At 39.3% G+C, this 24735-nt stretch overlaps 1 protein-coding gene across 1 annotated transcript; it reads left to right on the top strand.

Moving 5' to 3' along the window:
• Nucleotides 1–12465: 12465 nt before the first annotated feature.
• On the top strand, nucleotides 12466–14385 carry LOC103714426 (scarecrow-like protein 23). Its single transcript, XM_008801668.4, has one exon. The coding sequence runs from the start codon at nucleotides 12755–12757 to the stop codon at nucleotides 14177–14179; it is 1425 nt and encodes a 474-aa protein (XP_008799890.2). The 5' UTR covers nucleotides 12466–12754; the 3' UTR covers nucleotides 14180–14385.
• Nucleotides 14386–24735: the final 10350 nt, after the last annotated feature.

Below are 24735 nucleotides of genomic sequence, written 5' to 3' on the forward strand. Positions count from 1 at the left end.
AAGAGAAGTAAATCTAAGTAAAGGCAAATACTTCAATCTTAAGGAAAAGCAAACAAGCATATATATTTGGGACATTTTATGAGACTCGCGAAAGGGATAAAATCCGCAATTAATTAACTTAAACAGGGAGAGTTTGAAGTACATTTTAACATTTCTATATTGCTCATTATAGGGATTGGTGCCAATGGGAGGCTAGTGGTAGTACCCGGCACTATTTGACCCACTATTTGGTGTAGGGTATATTAGGGACGGCACAGAGGGAGGCTAGTGGTAGTACCTTGTGCCCTTTCACTCCACCGGATAGGGAGGCAAATAGAGTATAGAGCATAAGAAAGTAAAAATGAAAGACAAGTAAATGAAGTATATAGAAGAATCAAGTCAAATTTTTTTAATCACTTGAAACACACTTTAAGGATGAAATCAATGCAAGATTATATTTTAAATAGGGGGAGTTTATTTGAAAAGAATTGATTTTGATCCTTGACATGCTTGTTCTTAATATTTTAATGCATGACTTAACACATAATATATTTTGCATGTGGCATGATGTTTTGAATTATGGTTCTCATATTTTGTAATGCTCCATGCTTGGATAAGTTGATTGAATTATGTTTTAACTTGGAATATGTCTTAACTTTGCTCACAAGTCTTTGCTTTCACCCTTGCCTAAACTACTTGTGTTCCAATGCTTGAATGTTTAAAATACTACATAATAGTTTTTTTTTTTAGTAATATTAAAAGAATTTCAGTTTTATCATTCACGATTATCTTTGAAAGTTAAATAGATTTACAAAAAGAAGAAGAGAAGGATATTTCTATTTAGGCAAAATGAAATTGATCTTGATCTATCTTTCTACTTGCCTAACTTTTGATCATAATGTCCTAATACTTGTTAAAATATCCTTTATTTTGTATCGAAACTCAATATTAAATACAAAGATTTTGAAAGTGCTCGAATGTTATTGAAATATGTGTTTTCAATCTTAGTGATTTAAGATGAGCTACAATGTAGAAGATACATATCTCAAATTATAATTGTGAAAGCCTTCTTGGAATTCTTATAAAAATTCAGAATCTGATTTTGTATAAAAGCTTAAACTTAACTTAAAAATGCTTATATCATTACATCTTTGTAACCTTAGTTATATGCTTCAATGATCATGTCATTCAGGAGAATAACTCAATATGATTTCTAAATGAAAATTTTAATATAAGAAAAACAGAATTAATTTTGACGCCTTGGTTGATTGTCTCGATACGCATCCGAAACATATCTTTTCTTATCCTTAAAGTGTACTAATATTGGTCTAAATGATGTGTCTTTCAATGATCTTAATTGCAAACAAATATTTTTAAATATATGATTTTATTTTGATATTAAAAAAAAAGATTTATTGTGCTTCATGTATACATTGCTGAAAAACTATGATTAAGAAATTGAGTTCTATAAATATATATACTTCAATGATCATCTATATGTTTTTCTCTCCTACATTATTAATACTTCCATCAATATATATATATATATATTATTTAGAGAGTGAATGATCTTAAGTCTAGAAACATTTCAGCTCACTCAAATGATTCTTAAAAGAAAGAAAATGTAAATGCTTTTGAAAGAATTTGAGCTTCAAATGAATCATTTTCTGATTAATATTTCAGTACATTTTCTCAAAAATTAAGAGGAAGCATAACTTGTTCTTGAAGGATTAAAAAGAGTGATTGCTATTAAATTTTGAATAATTTCTAGATCACTCTACATTCTTTATATCATAAAGTTTCAGTTTTATTCACGTTTATCAAATTCAACAAAAGAAAAGAATGATTAAAGAAGAATGCATCTTTTGAGGGGGAGCTTTAGATATTCAGTATCTTATCCTAAAGTTACTTTAATTTGATGCATACCTTGAATTTTATGGATTGATCTTTGATGAACTTCCTTTATATTGCAAGACTTGCTTTAATTATATAATAGTTTATACTTTGAGATGAGTTCTATAAAGATTGTCTTATTCAAACCTTGAGTCTTATGAAAATAAGCTGAACACTTATAGAAAATATATTTTCGAGATTGACAATTTTATTGAAACATTATCTTCAAATTCAAAACTCTTAAATGGAATGATCAATTGAGGGGAGAAAAAAAATTTCAGAAGAAGAAATTTATGGAACTTAATCGCATAAATCTATAACTAAAGGAGAGAGAAGAATTTATGATACATCTTGAGGCTTGTTATTTGGTTAATATATCTTATGCATAAATCATGAACCAAATTGCATCCAAACAGTTGATCTTAAGAGCCTCTAACTTAATGAAAAAGGGAGAGAATAATGTGTTGAATCCATATTTTGGTATTTGTGCCCCAATGCTCTTATTATCATAAAGAACTTTGAAGTCATTAAGAATTAATGATCCAACATGATGGTATGTTTTTCAAGTATATAAGTTTTGATCTTATACTCTGAAAATTAATTTAAAATTGCTCTCATGTTGATAAACAAGCTTTATATATTGGGCAAAAAGATCTTAAATGAACAAGCTTTGCATACTTATTATTGAAGAGATGTTAGATTTCCATTCGTGCCTTCTTTGAATATCAGTCTTGATACTCCTTGAACTAAACTTGAAAAAGATTCCACCTACACTTGATTTGAAAACTATCCTTGGAATCACATTCGATGTGCTCTCATCATAATTTGCTCTGAAATCATCTTAATTGGCTCTGATCTATGCTAATTAATCTTGTTCTGACATTATTGCCTTGAGTTATATGATTCATATTCTTGCAATAATTTGACATGCATTAAACTGAAATCAGAGTACTATAAAAAAAAAAAAAAATATTTGAGTACCATTATCTTTGTGCTTAATGTTTCATTATCTTACAACCTTTTTTGATGTTGTCAAAAAGGGGGAGAAATATTGAGTATATGCACATAATGCTTTATATTGTTGATTATGTTAAGATTAAATCTAAAGCATTATCATGAAGTATATTTTATATGTTAAGATTAAATCTAGAAGCATTATCATGAAGTATATTTTAAAGATATATAATTTCTACTTCATGCAACTTAGCTATGCATTACTTCTAGAACACAATATATTGGCATATACTCCAAGTTTTGTCATCATCAAAAAGGGGGAGACTGATGACCCAAAGATTGATTTAAAGATTGATTTTGATGATCACAAAACCTTGAAGTATAAATACTAATGTTTGTGTTGCAAGGAGGAAAGAATTTATTTTGCAAGGAACATAGCAAGATTGGAAGAATACAAGAAGGCCTCCAAAGCTCTCAAGAAAAGTTGGAAGAAAGCTACAATTTATGGCCCAAGCTTCAAGTTTAAAAAAATTCAAGTTGGAGGAGCAAATTTAAAAGAAAAATTCAAAAGAATAGTCCTCGAGTCGACTCCGGAAAGTTTAGAGTCGACTCTGGCACTCTAGAGTTTCAAGAAACAGTGCTCGAGTCGACTCCGATACTCTACGAGTCGACTCCGACTGAGAACAAACAAAAAGACAGAGAGTTTGATTTTCAAGCGCTACAGTGATCTCGAGTCGACTCCAACTTCAGTGCTACAGGCGGAGTCGACTCCCAGCTACAGTGCCGGCAGACTACTATTCACGAGTCGACTCCTATTTCAGCCGAGTCGACTCCTGCTTCAGCCGAGTCGACTCCTGCTTCAGCCGAGTCGACTCTAGCACGCTGGGAGGCATAACGGCTAGTTTTTTCTTGATTCCAACGGCTCTATTTTTGTCTCTAACGGCTAGATTTTTGTTTCCACTCCCTCTAAAGCTATAAAATCAAGAGGAGAGCTAGGAAAGAGTGTATGGAAGTGGGAGAAACATTTAGGGAAGAGATTTGAAAGAGATTACAAGGAAAATCTCCCATAAGCACAAAAGGGCCATTCAAAGTAAAAATAGAGAGAAGAAGAGCATCCAGTGAATCCCAAAGCTTCCTCTCCATCCGTGTGCTGCCTCGGGGATCCTCTACTTCGTGCAAAATCAGAAGAGGGGCAAGTGAAGAAGAAGCCGAGTTCCTCCATCTACAAATTAGTTTGAGGGCTTCTTCTCTTTTCTTTACTTATTTACATTTGCTATATTTGCTTATTTGAGTAAGCTTGTATTTGATTTAAACTCTTGTTCTAATATCTTGTAACTTGATTCAATCAAGGGATTGAATCAAGGGGTTAAGTTTGTTGTGAGCCTTTGGGGAAAACCAACCGGGTTGATTGTGAAACCCGGAAAACAATCATTGTAAGGTTGTGGTTGGTGAGCCTTTGGGAAAACCAACTGGGTTGGATTGTGAGCCCGTGAAAACAATCGGTAGGTTCTAGTCGGTGAGCCTGTGAAACGACCGAGTTCGTTGTGATCTCGCAAAACAACAGTTGGGTTGTGAGCTTGTAAACAACCGACTGTAATCTAAGGGATTATAGTGAATTTCCAAGAGGTCTTGGGAGTGATGTAGGTGCTGGGGTGCACCGAACCACTATACATCTTTGTGTTTGGTGCTTATCTCTTGTATTTCATGCCTTCCATTCATGCTTGATTGTGTAATATCTCTAGCTCTGTTTTCTATAGAGTTATAAGTGATTTGCTTTAGCTTCCACTCCATTCTTACCAATACACATAGATTAAAATTGATCATACAACTATAGTTGTTTTAGATCAATTGCACCCTAAAGCCATAGTATAATTGCTTCTAGCTTAATCTTCCACTGGCTTTACTTGTAATTGCCTAGAGCTTAAGTAAAATAACATCTTATTATTCCGCTGCATTCTTATTCAAAGTAAAAAATTAGGAAACATAATTTTAGAAAACCCAATTCACCCCCCCTCTTGGGTTGTCACCTTGGGCAACACATATTCATATCTATACTTTGGGTATCTGATTTGTATCTATATCTGTTTCCGTTCAAAACAAATATGGATATGATCCAATCTATATCCGATCAGATTTCAGTCTTAGTTGCATGGCAAGACAGTAATAATATAAATATTTTATTTTAAAAAACAAAGAAAGGAAAACAAAAAGAGAGAGTAATCGACGAAACTCTCCACCGCACGGCGTTCTTATGCGGGATGCGGTTTGGCTTCAGTGCAAGAGGCCCAACCCGAGAGGGGAAAAAAAGGCCTATATGATGCAATCATGTTTGAGTACTCAAGGGTTTTTCAGCTTAAGTTGGGTTATTGTCGAAACTTGATCAACCATAACATCAAAAGCGAAGATCCATCTTTTATGTTCTAAAATAGATAGCTTTCATATTAATTGGAGAAGAGTGATTCCATGGCATAGCCCCTTTCTGAACAACGATTTAACCTATATTAATTTTTACATTTTTTTTAGTTTTCATTCATGGAATCTTGGTTATGAATGACTAATATTGTCATCAAACAAAAATACTATTGGCTTAATAGCAGATGAAGCTTCGGATTCGGTCTCTTTTTGTTCACATCGCCTTCTTCTCGCTCAAAACTTGGCTGCAAAGGGATCGCCAATGGAAGGAGCCAGTCAAGTAGGAAGCTAGATGAAAAATATCTAAAAAATATGAAACTAAGACCGTCATGGGAATATAAGCTGAATATTTTATTATCGTCTAGTTAACCTAAGGGACATATAAACAACAAATATAAATTCCAAGAAATAAAATATAATACAGAAAAAAAATGGATTACATATTCAAATATAAAAGATTTCAAAGACTATCCATGAAAATCCTTAATTTTCCTAGATAGGGGAACAAAGCTCCCACAAACTTCATTAAGGTCATGAAGTTTTGCAATGTATTCCCTAGAGGCAAACAGGAAGATCCCATTAAGAGGTAGAAAGGAAAGGATTACACTCAGAGAAGAGGATTCATCAAAGTTTCAAGCATCAAGAATCTAGATTGTAATTTAGGTTTCTAACCACAGAGAAAGAAAACACTCTCCGTTTGAAATACAATATTGACCACCAAGCTTAGCTCCTGCAAATTATAATATCTACTAATTTACTAGTATGTAACGTAAAAAGCTTTCAAGCTTATTGCGTCAGAGTCTAAAGCCACCAAAAATATAGGCTGAGAAATATAAAGCCGCGTGCCCACCAATCTTGGAAACACAAACATATTACGTGATTTAATCCTGCATGGATGCGATCCCACCATTTGGATATTTTTATTCTCCAAGTTCTAAAATCTTGCTGAAATAAAAAGTTCCAACTTTATCTAAAAGATTCTAATGATTTTTTTCAAAAAATAAACTATTTGCCACGTGTGGATTCAATTGCATAATATTTTTAAAAATAGAATCATTTGTTCATCCATGCATGTATGTGCCTGAGTTCTAATCTTGTGAATCACTCTAAAGGTTTAAGAGTTCCCAAATGGTGCAATTTATATAGGGGGTTGGATACCATCATACCAATGACTTGGGTTCTCAAACTTTGTTCCTGGTATCTTTTTGCCTTCAAGTTTAATTTTCGAATAATGCATCGATCCCTTGCCTCCTTTTCTCTAAGAAGAAAAACACCAAAAAGATTTAAGCTAGTGGTATTTTAACTTACATATTCTACTACTAAATTAGAGCTAAATAAAGATTTTTTTTTCCCATGACATAATTTAATTTCATTAGAACAAGATGACTGTGTGCTTGTTTTTTTAGGTCAATAGTTGACCTTTCTCCCCACCTCAACGCTTCTCAGAAAGCACATTTGTCTGCATCTTTCTTTAACACCAATTGTACCACAAGTGGTCAAGCATATATAAATTATAAATTAGATATATCATTAATATATATTGTTATACTCTTTTCCATTTTTTTCATTAATTATACATGCATAAATCTATATAAGCAAATAAATGCGGCATACATAATTCAATAGATTTTTATTGAATTCAATTGAATTCAAAAAAAAAAATCGAAATTAACTTAGATTCTATCTCATTCTAACAAATTTTTAACTAGAGGGGGCACAAGAATAGACACAATCAACTGAAACTTTATAAAATCATACAGAAAATGCAAATTTAACATAGAGATATTTTGGATTATTATAGTTTTTGCATGAAAAAATTAAAATTTTTATATATTCACTAAAACAAAATGCATTTTTTCTGATGCTTTTTAAAGTGTATATCGACGCTTATAAGCATCGGTAATTTCGATGCCGACGCTTTTAAAAGCGTCGCCTATGTCAAAGTGGAATTTTCTTTTACCGAGGGGGCAGTCGGGGATAAGGCGGAGGGCGTCGGAGATGGTGGCAGCGACGGCATCAACGCCGGAGGCGGCCTGGGAGCAACAGAAGAAGATGTCGGCGAAGTCTTGGCGGTGGGCGAGGACGTAGTCGCGCACCTTGTCCTTGATGTGGAGCGATCAGATCTGGAGACGGTCAATGATGAGGTAGAGGTTGAGAGCAGAGAGAGGGGAGGACTTGTCGGGGTTCTGGACCGAGAGAAGATCCCTCACGTCGATGGAGCCCAAGAGGTGGCTGGGGGAATGGGAAAAGAGGTTTTGCTTGGGATTGGGATGAACGCAACGAGGAGAGGGGGGGGGGGGTGCGCGGAAATTTTGGCCTTGGATGACGCTTCATAAAATGTTGTCGGCTAGATTCAATTTTTGGTTGCTTCTTTCTCGCATCGGCAATAAAAGACTGAAAAAATCTATTTTTGCTGTAGTAGTTGGTACAAATTGTGTGCATAGGGGTATGTGCGCACATACTTGAGGTCGGGTTTTGGAGCAGTGGTTAGGTTGCTCTATGATTTGGTTGTAACTGGGGGTTCAAAATACAAAAATGATTTCGCCGCACATGGAAGTTAGGCTACTAATGTCCGACCCTCTCTAGATCATGCAGGCAGGAGCTTCGTGCACCAGGATGGTGGGTGTGTGCCCATGCAGGCATGTATGAACTAAAAGGAACTTGTATATCCATCTAAACGCAAGAACAGAATGATCGTCGTCGATCCAGTAAATCTTGGAAGGAAGCATTTTTCTACAGAAAAATTCCTATCCGCTCTAACTCTCTCTTCAGACTACCTTAATGGACTGGAGCCAGGCCCAACTTAAAGGCCTGTTGGCTTGGGCTAGAATGTCATGAGAGGTTCATTCCGGTTGGCCCTCGTCCGTAATCCGATTTCATTGCCTCGTGGGACGTTGCCGCATGCCGGCATCAGCTAGCGCAATAGCTTTCCCTTCCAAAAAGCTATTACAAGCCCCCCATGATCTGGGTTGGTCGGTCTGACTTAGAGCAGCCTAATAGCACCAATTCCAGCTCAGAAAGCCTGAGGCATCTTGTGGTCTCATCTGATCAAAAGGTACAAAGATTTCATGCTGACAAGGGGAACTTCAAAAAAAATACTGGCCAAGGTTATTGCTCAGGAATCATCTTGTTGCTGTTAATCAAGAGAGAATTAGACTAAAGCTAATCATAGGCAGGACTTGGGCATAAAAAATATTGAATTCTAAATAACCCGGTCCAAAAGCCAACTAAAAATAAATATAATTTAAGCCCAAGACTCGTATGATCAGCTCTAAGATAAGCAACAGGAGATTTTGATCTCTGCACAATCTTACCAGCTTTGAAGGTAATAAAACTGGCCAACCAATTGGCTCTATTATTCACCCTCATGGCATCCACATTTCTATCTAGCTAATTTGCTAATTTGGAATCGGACCAGGTTAGGGTCCCAACTCATGATTCCTCCTTTATTTAGCGTGACAAAAATATAATTTGCATTGTCAATGAAGAAAGGCCGGATCCATTGTTAATGAAGTATTTGACATAATAATTTTGACTTGTTATTCAATTTTTCTACATTGCACTGGCAGGAGAAGTTTTACACTACTGCAACTACACATCTGCAAGCAAAGATGCTTTGACCCCAACGAATTGTCTATTTATGAGCAAACTCTATCCCCAACATGACCAAAGGACGAGACATAGACAGCACACAGGACCCTCATGGAACTAACCAACAAGCTAGAACAAGTATTTTCAAAGTCGAAACCCAATATCAAATAGCACTTTATATAGAAAAGCCAAGTGCAATCATAGATATTCGTTCCTAAAGCAGTACTCTGAGATAAGTGCACGTTAAATGGGATCCACGAAAATAAATAGCTGTGATCAATATAGTGCACAATCTTATGATGCATGCAGTATAGGATATAAATTTTTCATTATTTGAATAGGAGGGACCAGGTTAAGACGTAGTAGCTGGGCTCAACAATGATCGATCAGTTACTTGATTCAACTTACTTTTACTATAAGATGGCATGCGTTTGAAAGGAAATGCTAAGAGGAGAGGAACCCATCATCGGCAATGGCGACAAAGACAAAGAGGCCGCGCCCACAGCAAACCACATGGATGGGAGGGCCCCGCGCGGCGCGCCCGGGCAGGCATCACGTCAAGTCTTGGCCGCCCCTCCAAGCCTGCACACTGCCTGAGGAAAAATGAGCAGAGAAGCAGGAGCTAAGATAGTTTTTGTTTAAAGAAAAAAAAAAAAAGGGAAAAGCTAGCAGAGAAAGCGATGGTAAAAAGGTGTGATGGAGAAAATGAGGCCAAATGGAATCTGTGGAAAGGCATGTTGCCTTCCCCCATGAATCATGGATCCTCCCGCACAACCTTGCTGCTCACCAGACTCCAATCTCCATGCTGCGCCACTTACCCTCCCCTCTGAACTCACCCCCATTCACCTTTCTACAGAGAGAGAAGTGGTGCATGCAATAAACCAGAATTCGGACTAACTAATGTTATGTTCCGGGTTGCCGATGCTTTGAGCAAATTCCCTTGCCAAGGACAAGGAGAGCGTCAGGTTTTTACAAGGGGAACAGAGCTTCAAAATCTATATGAAGGGATTGTTTAGTGTTTACAATGGAAATCATAATCCAACCTTTTCACCTGCAGAAGTAGGATACTGCCTGTTGTTCAGAAGGGTGCAGTTTACTTCCCTCGTGGAAACAAAATTTTCCACCGAACTTGGTTCACTTAGAAGAAAACTTGAAATTAAAATGCTGCGGAACTCCGTTATGTAGCTAAAATTGTCACTCAGCTGGTGTGGTGCATTGCCCACTGCTCCTTTAAATGAAGCGAAGTGATTGGTGCAAAACAGTTGGGTGAGTTTTTCTGACTGATTTTTTTTTTTTTTTTTTTTTGTCAGGTTACCATAGCATTGCTCCTTGAGAAATCTAGTAGGAAAGTTGCCACAAGAGTTCAAATGCTGTACTTCAAAGAAAGGAAGAGAGATGTCCACGAGCTGATCGAAGATTGGTTGCACAACTTCGAAATTCTCGAGATTATCACCATAACGCTACCATGAATCTGAAGCTTTGCCATGGAGAACGAGCAGAGATGCAGTGAAAATAAAAGGATATTCATGATAGGAACTTTGTACTGTTTTGGCAAAGAGCATTCTTTTTCCCATGATAAATCCAAGCTCGCTGTTTATTATTGATTTGCAATTCCAGAAGGATGGTTTGGAACGAGACAAAAGCGTGGTCCTGAAGGCTCATACCCATGATGGGAACTTAGTACTGTTGTACTGCTATTCTTGTCGTAGATTCACTTTAGCTTATGATAAAAATGAGTAAGTAAACGATAAGTTGTTATAGTCGGACAAGCTGGGTGCTTTATGCCTATTAATGAGCTGCTGTAGAAATGCTGGCATTCAGTTAACATCAAAATCTTCCTTTAAAATGTTTCCTAATTGTGTCACATTATGGACGAGCTCCTTAGAAGCTCCATGGATTCTTGTCCCTATCTGATGGAAATAATGTGCCTTATATTCATTAAGAAATAATTAAAACAAGTAATTGTTTGATCTTGACAATGATTTGACTGCATAGAAGGTATCTCTTCCTTTAATCTGCTCAACTTCTTTGGCGCAAAACTTTGATGCATAAGAACATTGAGAAATTTTTTCTTGGGTAATATCAAGGGTTTCTTTGCCATGGACCTCATCCTTGTGAAGAGGGGTGCCAATCAGCTAAGTAAAAGCTTATTACTGTTGTGGGATGGGGTTCCCAGTTTAGTCCCATATCGGATAATCAGCGGAAAGGTCTGTGCCTTAAATGGGGGGTGCAAACACCTCTTCTTACCGAGGGCCCTTTTGTAGGACAAAACCGTGAGGGTAGGGGTAGTACCTCCGCGGACCCCCGCGCCGGCAGGGCTCGGGACTGTCATTGGGACTGTCATTGGGCTCCGGCCCAGGGCGACCTCCCGCAGACCCGAAGCGGCAATCCCAGAGCGGACAATACCTCGGCGAGGACGCGGATGCTTTCCCTGCTCGTCCGGTGTGCGGGCTGGTGTCGGGGTTCCGACCCCACATCAGATGGCGCTAGAGGAAGGGCCCCGGCCACGCACAGACCTTCCCGCTGGGGGGGCTGTGTTGTGAGATGGGGTTCCCAGTTTAGTCCCACATCGGTAATCAGCGGAAAGGTCTGTGCCTTAAATGGGGGGTGCAAACACCTCTTCTTACCAAGGGCCCTTTTGTAGGACAAAACCGTGAGGGTAGGGGTAGTACCTCCGCGGACCCCCGCGCCGGCAGGGCTCGGGACTGTCATTGGGCTCCGGCCCTGGGCGACCTCCCTGGGCGACCTCCCGCAGACCCGAAGCGGCAATCCCAGAGTGGACAATACCTCGGCGAGGATGCGGATGCTTTCCCTGCTCGTCCGGTGTGCGGGCTGGTGTCGGAGTTCCGACCCCACATCAATTACCATCCTGAAAAGTTGTTCTTTTTGAAGGTTAAAATAATTCTTCTTTTATGGGAAAAAAGAGTATGAAGGACGATTCACAAAAATAGAGAAAAAGATGCGCCGTACGATATTTTTAATTAATCTATTTTCACATACGGTGGTCCGATTTATTCATAAGTTTGTCTCTCAACTGTCGACACAATAATTGATTGCTCAAAACTTAGAATCAAGAAAAATACTCAACCGGAGAAATTCAATATTTGTTGATAGGCAAGATTATCCATTGCAATTTAATCATTCTTTTTTTTTTTTGGTTTGATCATTTATTGGATCAAACAATATTTAAACCAACCTCATGCTAAATGAGTTATATGACATGAGCCTTCTTCAATTCCACATCCTGAATGTAGAACCATACCATTGTTATATTTGAGGTCTATTCGATTTATATTAATCAGTAGTTCTTGGCTTCATCAAATTGATATCTGAATGCCTAATGGTTACTCGAGTCACAATTCTAATTTTCCATCTTCCTTCCTGCAAACAAGCCCAAGCTTGTCCAAAAACAGTAGGGACAATGCATTCTTGTCTTACTTAGCCTAATCATCCTGTCTCTTTCTCAATCTCAGCCATCCAATCATGGCATTTTCAAGGTTAGTTCTGCTTTCCTAAATAAATCACCAAAGAATCTTAAAGCTGACGCCATTCAATTATCGACCCAAACGCCTAATCCCCAATCAAACTAATCAATCAAACAATATAATTCTCACTGAAGACAATCGATCCCCTTCACGCCATATTATTAAATTTGAGACGCAACTACTGGCCGCAAAAAAATACAACAACACGACAAGCTTGCCGCCGATAACGGACGCTAACGGCGCAATAACGGCGTGTCCACGGCGATAACAGCAGCCCCTCTTATCCTCTTCCTCGCCCTCCCTGATGCCTTCGTTGGTTTCCACATCCTTCCCCTTCTTCTTCTTCCTTTCCGCTCTGAAAAAATTGTCGAATCCAATTCCCATAATACACTCGTCTCTTCCGGAAATATCCACTAAATTTCGTCGAATTAGTTCCCATAATGCTCCAGAGCCTCCTCCCACGGTCCCCCATTAATGCGAACACGACCTCCAACTCCTCCGACCCAATGAGACCTAAGCGCTCAGACCGCGAGGCCTCCTCCTCCTCCGCCGCCGCCGCCAGCGAGGCGGCGGAGTGCGAGGAGGACGAGGACCGCGCGCGAAAGAGGCAGCACCAGTCCGGCGAGGCGGAGATGGGGGAGAGGGGCGGCGGCGGCGGCGGAGGAGGAGGAGGAGGAGGAGGAGGGGGAGAGGAATCGAGGGGGCTCCGGCTGCTGGGTCTGTTGCTCCAGTGCGCGGAGGCGGTGGCGATGGACCACCTGGCGGAGGCGCGCGACCTCCTGCCGGAGATCTCGGAGCTGGCCTCCCCGTTCGGCTCCTCGCCGGAGCGCGTGGCCGCCTACTTCGGCGAGGCCCTCCACGCCCGGATAGTGAGCTCCTTCCTCGGCGCCTACTCCCCTCTCGCGCTCAAATCCCTGACCCTCGCCCGGAACCAGAAAATCTCCCAAGCCTGGCAGGCATACAATTCCATCGCCCCGCTGGTCAAATTCTCCCACTTCACCGCTAACCAGGCCATCTTCGAGGCCCTCGACGGCGAGGATCGCGTTCACGTCATCGACCTCGACATCATGCAGGGCCTCCAGTGGCCCGGCCTCTTCCACATCCTCGCCTCCCGCCCGGCCAAGTTACGCTCCGTCCGCATCACCGGCCTCGGTTCTTCTCTCGAGCTCCTAGAAGCCACCGGCCACCGCCTCTCCGACTTCGCCGCCGGCCTCGGGCTCCCCTTCGAGTTCCGGCCGGTCGAGGCCAAGATCGGCCACGTCACCGACCCCGCCGTCTTCGCCCCCCGCGACCGCCGCGAGGTCACCGTCGTCCACTGGATGCACCACTGCCTCTACGACGTCACCGGCTCCGACCTCGGCACCATCCGCCTCCTCAGAGCCCTCCGCCCGAAGCTCGTCACCATCGTCGAGCAAGACCTCAGCCATGGTGGAGATTTCCTGGGGAGGTTCGTGGAGGCGCTGCACTACTACTCGGCGCTGTTCGATGCGCTCGGCGACGGGGCAGAGGCCGAGAACGCAGAGCGGCACGCAGTGGAGCGCCAGCTGCTGGCGGCGGAGATCAAGAACATCGTGGCGGTGGGCGGGCCGAAGAGGACGGGGGAGGTGAAGGTGGAAAGGTGGGGGGAGGAGCTCCGTGGGGCCGGGTTCCGGCGGGTGTCGCTCGCCGGGAGCCCCGCAGCTCAGGCCAGCCTGCTGCTGGGGATGTTCCCGTGGAAAGGCTACACATTGGTGGACGAGGGCGGCTGCTTGAAGCTCGGTTGGAAGGATCTCTCCTTGCTCACCGCCTCGGCGTGGCAGCCCTCGGAGTCGTCGGCCAATGTCCAAGACGACGACGTGGTCATTCGCCACCCCGTCGTCTCGTGAGAATTTGCACCTTTTTCTTTTCCTTTTCTTTCATCTCAAGTTCATTACTTAATCAGCATGGTATCAACTCTTCCTTGTATTCTTCATGTTAAAATGCTGCTCGTTTAATCTACCATTGGAAACAGCGGTGGTGAAGGTCATGGGTGCCAAATTCAGTAGGACTGTCACCCTTTTGCGCTGGTTATGGAATGGAATATACAGTGTTATCCAGTAAAAGTTGGCAGGTGAGCTGAAACTGGTTTTCATGGGTCCGGTTACCTCTATCCCTCTAGAGCATGGAAATTGTTACAGAATCCTGTTGTTGCTGCGTGGCGCGCACACACACACACACAAACACACACACACACACACACACACACACACAGAGACTGGGGATTGGGTAAGTGGCTGTTTAGGTTATTTAGTATATAGTCTTCTCTCTTCCAAGGAAGTTCGTTTTCAGATAAATGTCTTTAGTATGGGTTAGATAATAGGAGGGATTTGGAAAGGAGGCTGAGCCAGCCACGGCCGCCCATGTTGTGGGGGCTTAGAAAACCATGGAATAAAGCTCTTTTTTATTAGAGTGGCGTGAAACCGTGGCTTCATGTTGATGCAGCAGAGGGGCTTTCTTCTGAATCAGAAGATTCCCCTAGTCTTCATGCTGTAGCTGCTTTCCTTGATCTACTATAGCAACAGGGTGTTGATTATATAGTATAATTTGGTAGTAGTAACTTTTTTGTGCGGGCTCCAACCCATGGAGATCCGAAGACCATATATGTAGGAGGATGACATTAAGTGCCCCTTTTGTGTTGCAGCAATAGTTGAAAAGGATAGCATAAAAAATAAACGACATCCGAGTTGTGCCAAATCCGCGTTTGCATGTACGGTAACCACATGATTCTTGAAAGTTTTATGCGTCTCTCATATAAATCAACTGTCTTTTGAGCGTCATTCATCTACACGCGTCACACACAATATATATATATATATATATATATATATATATATATATATATATATATATATATATATATATATATATATATATATATATATATATATATATATATATATATATATATATACACACACACACTTAGTACACCTCAACAACACGCACTTGTAAATAATCACCCAGTTTAGAACCGTCCATCTACGTCAAGATATATTTCTAGGACTGGTCCAATAGTATTTTGTTATTAAATAAAAACAAAAAAATAACGTTAAAGTCACATTGTAGCTAGGGGGCTGGGCGCATCATCGTTGAGGAAAACTCGACTACAGTGATTGACTGGATATGGAAAGACGGATGGAGGGAGATGAAAGTCCCTTGCTATGCGACATCCATCTGATGCAGAAAGACTGTAGTGCCTTTCAGATAGTGCACATGTATCAAAAAACAAATAGGACTGTAGACTGGGTCACCTTCTATGCTGCGCAGCACTTCGAAGAGGTTTTTTGGCCACATCAAGAGGCACCTTCTTCACATTTATGTCAAATTATAGTCTTTGATTCTGCCGGCTGCATCTATACTAGAATAGAATGAGTATGATTGTACTTAAAAAAAAAAAAAAAAGTCACGATATCACCAACTAGATTCATTACAAAACTCCCTCTATGCTGTAGCAAATGCCGTAGCGAAGAGGGCAAATCAGTAGTAGATTTTGGCCTTTTGTAGATGAGCGTCTGGATACACTTTGGGACTGCAATTGGCAATCACCATGTTATATTAATCTTATAAAAAAACACTACTCGATGGTCATGGTGGTGGTTTCACCAATTTGATCAACCACTCGTAGCTATCCTGTCCTTTTCTCCTTCTACGTACCCGACCCTTGTGCTATTTGTAATGACCTCCATACAATTATTGAGCTTTTTTAACTCTGGCCATAGGGACCGGATCTGCTGACCCACCGGAAGTGGAGCCCAAGCCTTTTCCTTGCTGCTTGTCTCACGCCGCCGGCCAGCACTTGCGTTGGGTCCCGGATGGAAGATTTAAACGTCTCGGTCGCATTTTGTGTGGTGAACAAAGCTACCTTAGGTGTCTGTGTCCAGATATTTCGATGCTCAATTGCATCCCTTCCACACGTACCATATGATGGATGACCCACTTTTTCTGGAAAATTTTTAGTTGGATCAAATCCACTGTTGAGCTTGTGGACTGGTCCAATCAAAAAGCAACATGGACCCAACTCTCTTTTCTCTCCTCTCCTTGTTTGTCGGTGTTTGGCCGCGTTGCTTTTTGGTTGGATTGGTCCACTAGCTTGGAGGTAGATCTGATTCAACCAATAATTTCTCTATTTTTTTATGGACGAGATCTAATAAATTATATATATATATATATATATATATATATATATATATATATATATATATATATATATTGCCAAAACAAAGAACGAAACAGAGAACAAACAATTTTACGTGGTTCGGCTTGAAAGCCTACGTCCACGGAAGAAGAGAGATGGAATTTTTTTATTCACTATGTTAACAAAGAATACACCAGCATAGACCCATATAAAGGCCAAAGGCAACAATAGAAGACGGGTCCAAACAGGCAAACAATCGTAGGAGAAAAACTCTCCATAACAACCGCATCTAATTCAAACACATCTCCTAATTAGGAGCCTTACCAAATCTCTGTTAGTGAATCCACCATAAATCACTCCCAAATCCCTCTATTCTCGCCAACACTCCCCCTCAAGTTGGTGCGAAGATATCAATAGCACCCAACTTGGACAAGATCTCTTGGAACCGGGCTGCTGGTAAACCTTTTGTGAAAATATCAGCTAGTTGTTGATTACTGCGAATATAGGGAGTACAGATAGTTTTGGCTTGAGCATTTTCTCGAACAAAACGGCAATCAAACTCAATATGTTTTGTTCGCTCATGAAACACAGGATTTGAAGCAATATAAATTGCAGCTTGATTAACGCAAAACATCTTCATTGGTTGCAATGAGTCAAATCCCAAATCTTGCAACAAAGCACGAAGCCAAATAATTTCACCCGTAGTGGATGCCATGGCTCTATATTCTGCTTCAGCACTTGAATGTGCTACAACATTCTGTTTTTTACTTTTCCATGTCACCAAGTTACCACCCACAAATGTACAATATCCTGTTGTGGATCTTCTATCTGTTTGACATCCTGCCCAATCAGCATCCGTATAGGCACTAATATAACTGTGCCTGTTCCTTTGCATCCATATACCTCTTCCAGGTGATCCTTTTAAGTATTGCAGTATTCTATTAACAGTCGTCATGTGAGTAACTCGTAGTGCATGCATAAAGCGACTAACCAAGCTCACTGCATAAGAAATATCAGGGCAAGTAATTGTGAGATAGATTAGTTTACCAACTAATCGCTGAAATTGACCAATATCAGACAGCAGTTCACCATCCGCATAAAAATTGCCTCCACTCTCAATAGGAGTGTCAACAGGTTTCACTCCTGTTTTTTCTATTTCATGTAATAAATCCAACACATACTTTCTTTGATTAAAAAAGATGCCTTTATTTGAATAAGCAACTTCTAATCCCAAAAAATATTTTAGAACACCCAAATCTTTAATGGCAATTTTTTTATGAAGAAGAGCCTTGAGTTTTGAAATTTCACCTTGATCATCTCCAGTGATTACTATGTCATCCATATAAATAAGAACAATAGTGGTGCCAAAAAAACCTTTCTTGACAAACAGGGAAAGATCTGCACTGCTTCTTTTAAGCCCAATATTTATTAGCACATGACTGAGCTTAGCGTACCAAGCTCGTGGAGATTGCTTGAGACCGTAGATAGCTTTATTCAACTTGCATACCAGATCGGGCATGTTCACTAGATGATGTCCTGGTGGAATACTCATATAAACTTCCTCTTCTAGATCGCCATGTAAGAAGGCATTCTTTACATCCATCTAAAAGAGTTTCCAACCATAATTGACAGCAAGAGATAGGAGAACCCGAAAAGTATTCATCCTAGCAACTGGAGCAAAAGTTTCTGTGTAGTCTACTCCATATGTCTGAGTAAATCCCTTAGCAACAAGTCTTGCTTTATATCGTTCTATGGTACCATCACTGTTATACTTGATCTTGTATACCCAACGACATCCCACAGATTTCTTTCCCAATGGCAGCTTGACAATAGTCCAAGTTTTATTCTCATTAAGAGCTTGGAGTTCTTCTTTCATAGCTTGTTTCCAAACAGGCTTGGAGTTGGCTTCTTGAAAGTTTGTTGGTTCATTCTCATTAGATATAGCACTTAAGAATGCAACATGAGAACGAGCAACTTTATCATATGTCACATAGTCTTGTATTGGATAAGATACTGCATGATAAGTAAAGAAGTCTTTCATTGCAGCTGGAGGGTGCGACTCTCTACTTGACCGCCGTGGGATAATTTCGGTAGGAAAAATATTAGACTGAGTAGAGTCCTCTAGTGCCAAAGATCTAGGCTCCGCATCGGCCATAGTTTGCACCTGTTCTGGTTCTTGTTCCTCAGTCACCATAGGATTGACGCTCGCTGTTGGAAGTGGTACCAAATCAGACAAGTACTCCCCCTGCGGCAAATTTCCATCCTCCTTTTTGGCTTGAAAGAAAGGCTTAGACTCATCAAATCGAAGATCACGAGAAATAACTAACTATCGTGATATTGGATCATAACACTTGTACCCTTTCTTTGTAGAAGAATACCCGAGAAATACACAACAAGTGGCACGAGCATCTAGCTTATCACGATGAATCGCCTGTTGATGAACATAACATACACAGTCAAAAATCCGCAAGTGTGAGATATCAAGCTTGCGGTTTAAAAGAACTTCCAAGGGTGACTTGAAATCGAGAACACGACTAGGAAGTCGATTGATTAGATAGACTGCAGTCAAAACTCCATGGGACCAATATTTTTTTTTGGAACATTCATTTGAAACAAAAGAGCTCGGGTGATCTCTAGTATATGGCGGTTTTTTCTTTCAGAAACACCATTCTGCTGTGGAGTACCGACACAGGTTGTTTGATGAATGATTCCTTGGCTGCGTAAATAATCAGGTAAAGTACCCTTTGACAAACTCAGAACCATTGTCGGAACGAAAAAATTTTACTTTAGCACCAAATTGATTCATCACCATACTATGAAATTCTTTGAAAACAGAGCACACATCAGTTTTAGATTTCAATAAGTATATCCAGGTAGCACGAGATCGATCATCAATAAACAACACAAAGTATTTATAGCCATCACAAGAATCAATAGGTGCAGAACCCCATAAATCTAAATGAATTAATTCAAAGAAGTCAGCAGTCAAAGACTTTGAATTATCAAAAGGTAAACGAGTCTGTTTAGATAACTGACAAACATCACAAGTAGAGGACTCAATGGGTAATGAAGGAAAAAGACAGGACAGAATACGGTTGGATGGATGTCCAAGCCGTTGATGCAAAACATGACTTTCTATCAAACCACTAGTGTGACATGCTCTGTCAGACGGTTTGAACAAGTAGAGACCATGAGAATAAACTCCCTCACCAATCTTCCTCCCTGATGTTCGATCCTGAAAGGTAACAGCAGTGGGGGAAAAAATAACATTGCAATTTAGTGAGCATGTAATTTTTCCAACTGAAAGAAGTTGTGAAGAAAATGAAAGAACAAATAGAGCATTTGAACTCGGAGAGCCAGAGAATAAGTTAATTTTTCCAGATCCCAAAACTGGAACTGTGGTCCCATTAGCAACAGAAACAACATGTTTGTTGGAACTATCAGAAAAATCAAGCAAATAAGTAGAATCGTTGGCCATATGATCTGTTGCTCTAGAATCAACGATCTAAGTATTGACACTGGAAGAACTAAAGAGAGCTTGAAGGTTACCTAACACATGAGTGGAGGAATCTGGTTCAGACGTGACAGACTTGCTGAGTTGTTGAAGAAGATGACTTAAATGTTGTATTGAGATTGATGTATCTACGGCCGCTGCTTGCTCCTTTTTATCAATGCTACCAAGATTAGGCCTGAGATGAGGATGAAGATCCCAACAACGGTCCTTGGTGTGCCATTTTTTTTCCACAATGTTCCCAAGAAAAAAATTCCTTCCTAGTTTTATTCTTGTAATTCTTTTCTTTTGCACTGCCGGAGACCTTCTTCTTTTTATATTTCTCAGACAGAAAGGCACTGGATTCAGTTCTATCAGATGTTGATTTCATATCGCTACTCATAGCCTTTTTCCGAGTCTCTTCTCTTTGAATAGTAGAGCACACACTAGACAATGATGGAAGTGAGGGATTCATAAGTATGTTACTTCTGAGATTCTCATATTCTGGTTTCAAGCTACTCAACAGTGAAAAAATTTTGTCCTCTTCCGCTCGTTTCAGAAGAGTCTTCGCATCAATAGTAGGTGGGCGATACATGTCAAGCTCATCCCACATTTTCTTAAGACCCCCGAGATGTTCGATGAAGGTTTTGTCACCTTGGTCTGCTGCAGCAATCTTCCGCTTTAATTCAAAGATGCGAGTAGCATTATTTTGATTACCATATAGATCTGAAACCGAATCCCATAATTCTTTTGTGGAGTCGAAAAAGGTAAAGATATCAGCAATTTGTGGCTCCATAGAATTGAGAAGCCATGATCTAATGAGTTGATCATTACATATCCACTCTTCAAATTTCGGATCAGTTTTTCTAGGGCAGGGAGTTTTACCATCAATGAAACCCAACTTTCTCTTGCCCCCAAGAGACAGCGTCACAGCACGAGACCAAGATATATAGTTAATACCATTCAACTGAACAGTTGATAACTTCCAACTAGGATTAATATCAGATTCTCCCATTGATAAGGAGAGGAAACACAATCAGATCAGAAGAAAAAACGATCTAAAAGAAACACTTAATCGGATAACCTTTGGTGCAAAAACTAGATCGACAAACAACTCAAACCAATGGCGTCGACCTTGCCTTCTTCCTGCTCTGATACCATGTCAAAACAAAGAACGAAACAGAGAACAAACAATTTTACGTGGTTCGGCTTGAAAGCCTACGTCCACGGGAGAAGAGAGATGGGTTTTTTTTATTCACTATGTTAACAAAGAATACACCAGCATATACCCATATAAAGGCCAAATGCAACAAGAGAAGGCGGGTCCAAATAGGCAAACAATCGTAGGAGAAAAACTCTCCATAACAACCGCATCTAATTCAAACACATCTCCTACTTAGGAGCCTTACCAAATCTCTGTTAGTGAATCCACCATAAATCACTCCCAAATCCCTCTCTTCTCGCCAACATATATATATATATATATATATATAGGCATTTCTTTTCTTTCTGTTTCTCATTTTATTTTTTCATAAGTTAAATGAAAAATCTACCTGGCTCGCCCGATAACTGTCCTGCATATTCCTTGCTTGCTTCTCTCCATCAATGGAATCTAAATCATGGATGGGTATTTGAAATATATGGGCTAAGAAACAATGCATGGAAGAATCTTATTGCTAGGGCTCTATAGGCAAACGATAATTATTATCTAATTCAATCTATATAAAGTAGGTTTAAAAGGGATAAATTTGGAATTATCATGCCAGTTGTTTAAAAGTGGTGCATTTTCAAGTTTTAGCTTGGATAATTATAATACAAGTGGGTCTATCTCCTTTCATCTTGAAAATAAAAGTAACAGAGAATAAAAGTAAATAAAAGTTGACATAAATCATCCTTCGTGATCTAAATGCGTTATTTACAAAGGTTGTAGACAACCGCTTTTTAGTGCGAGGAAAATAGATATTTAAATCATTGAGAAGGTTGTAATTTTTTTCAGGAAATTAATTTTAAAAAAACTATTTTTACGGAGATATTATTACATGAAGGAACTCTTCATACATGTTCATCAAATCATTGCAATAACGTAGGTTGGGCCTGATCTGCTCGGCTGATAAACTTCATTTTATTTGTCTCCCATCAGCGTTGATGTACCCAGAAGTGTGCAAATGGGGCTCCGTTTATAAATTTTAACCACGCTGCCTTCTTAACCTCCATCATTAATTACTTATGTTTATTTTAACATTACTCCATTATACATCCTGCTTCATTCCCGTCTCCTAATATCGCTCCTTGATGAGTACTCGTAAACCTTTTGAAGGCATATATCATCTCCATGGGAAATACTCAACGTTTTATAGAATCCAACCCATTTTGTTCTCTCTCTCCAGAACTCTTGGTAGAAGAATTCTCTCATTTAACACTCCTTAATTGTTTAAAAATTAATTTTGAGTAAATGCATTTGCATGCATAGATCCCTCTCTCTCTCTCTCTCTCTCTCTGTGTGTGTGTGTGTGTGTGTGTGTAATACTTTTTTCTCGTTTTAAATTTCTAAATTGGTGAGGAGGTGAGAGTCTCTCTCTTATTCTTATAAAACTAGTCGTTTGCACCCGTAAATGACACTTTTACCTCCACGTATTGCATTAGATAATTACACCGAAATACTTTTATCATTTTACAGATGCAACCAGTTAACTTAAAATAAAATAATTAATACAGAAAACTGCATCAATTTCATACGCCAGATAATATAGATATCTCCTTACATATACAACTACCTAATAATGCATACATAGCATTTTTTTTTGTTATATGCAAATAAGAAAAACCAAATTGGTTGTTGAGATTATATGCACGTACATTCATTCGTTTGTTCAATCATATATATATATATATATATATATATATATACATATTCATGCTGATGTTTTAATTCTAAAAGGCAAGGTTTATGATATCTTCATTTATTAATATATCTACATTTAAAATAATAACAAGGTTATCCCCAAGATTATAAAGATAGTGCAAGAATTGTCAGGCTTATGTGCAATTTAAATCATTTGAGCGATGGTTAAAATGTTAAAATAATTCAAGCATTTGTACAAGAGAGAGACATTATTTTTTTTTTTTGGTAGAAAATGGCATTTTATATAGCTCTAACGTGAGTGTATCCTGCCAAATCGAAAGAAAGTAAAAGATACAAGAGAGAGGGGGTAGAATTATCAATGTTGACCAAATGAACTCTCCAGAGTGTCGGGCTACAAATGAGACGACCCATCTGCTGCTCTATTCGCCTTCCGAAATACATGTGCAGCCGGGAAGAAAGTAAACTTCCGGGCCACTCATGGATCTTACAAATCAATAGATGGTCATCCCCATACCTGTCCACTCTCCAAATCTAGTCAATCACCGTGGAAGAATCTCCCTCAAGATACACCATGTCGGCTCCAAGAATACGTCTCGCATAGGAAATACCCTCCTAGGCTGTCTGTAACTCCGCCCCAATGACGGTCAGGCCTGGGGTCTACCGACACCCGGCTACAATCAATCTGCCAGCATGGTCTTTGATTGCAAACCCCACACCTCCCAAGGCTCCATCCACCAACATACCACCATCAAAATCCACTTTGTGTTTGTTTAAATATTTAAGTATTCTTTTAACAAAAGTCAAATATGATTCTTTAGCATTAGACTGATAACTAGCACATAAGCAAATACTAAACATGATATTAGGTCAACTTGCAATTAAATATAATAAAAATCCTATCATGCCTCTATAAAGTTTTAAATCAATACTTTTACTATGCCCATTTTTATCTAATTTACTAGAGGAACTTATAGGGGTATCAATATGCTTTGAATTTTCATGCCAAATTTCTTCAAAATTTCTCCTGTACATCTCTTATTTGTTTGATTTGGAGACCGAGAAAGAATATAAGTTCACTCATCATGCTCATCTCAAATTCTTCCTGCAAGATCTTATCAAAATTATGATATAAAACTTCATTAGTAACATCAAAAATGGTATCATCTAAACCATGCGCTTATCCCACAAACTTTCTTAGTAAAAAAACAATTCAGAAAGGCACTTTTGTTATCTATTTGAAATAATTTAAAGTTCATGTAGCAAGCAAATGCAGGCAATAATATGATGGCATCTAGTCTTACTACAGATGTAAAAGTTTCATTAAAATCAACGTTTTCTTCTTGATTATATTCTTTGGCAACAAATTTAGTTTTGTTTCTTCTTACAATTTTATTTTTATTTAGTTTGTTTCTATAAACCCATTTAGTTTCTATAATAGGAAAATTCTTGGGTCTACTTACAAGTTTCCATACATTATTTCTTTCAAATTGATTGAGTTCTTCTTGTATAGCACTTAACCAATTACGAACTTGTTCAGCTTCTTCTATTGTTTTAGGTTCAATTTGATAAACAAAAGCTAAATGGTTACAAATATCTTTCATGGATGATCTAATTCTTACCTCATATGAAGGATCACTAATAATTAATTCTTTAGAATGACTATGAACTCACCTCCATTCTCTAAGTAAGTCATGTCTATCTTGAGATTGCTGTTGCGGCTAATCCTCTTCTTCTTGATCATTGTTATCATCTTTTTCTTCTTGGTCTATTACATTTTGTGTTGATCTGTCTTTCAAGGTGAGATCCTTTATTTTCTGGCTCAATGAACCTGCATCAATATCAAGTTCTTTTTTCTTTCTTTAAGTAAGGTCATTAGTTTCATCAAAAGTAAAATGATTGAACTCTTCCACTACTA

Source organism: Phoenix dactylifera, chromosome 4 (genome assembly GCF_009389715.1).
Source record: "Phoenix dactylifera cultivar Barhee BC4 chromosome 4, palm_55x_up_171113_PBpolish2nd_filt_p, whole genome shotgun sequence".
NCBI classification, from domain to species: Eukaryota; Viridiplantae; Streptophyta; class Magnoliopsida; order Arecales; family Arecaceae; genus Phoenix; species Phoenix dactylifera.

Coding starts and splice junctions, on each gene's coding strand:
- LOC103714426 (XM_008801668.4), top strand. CDS start 12,755: ATGCTCCAGAGCCTCCTCCCACGGTCCCCCATTAATGCGAACACGACC.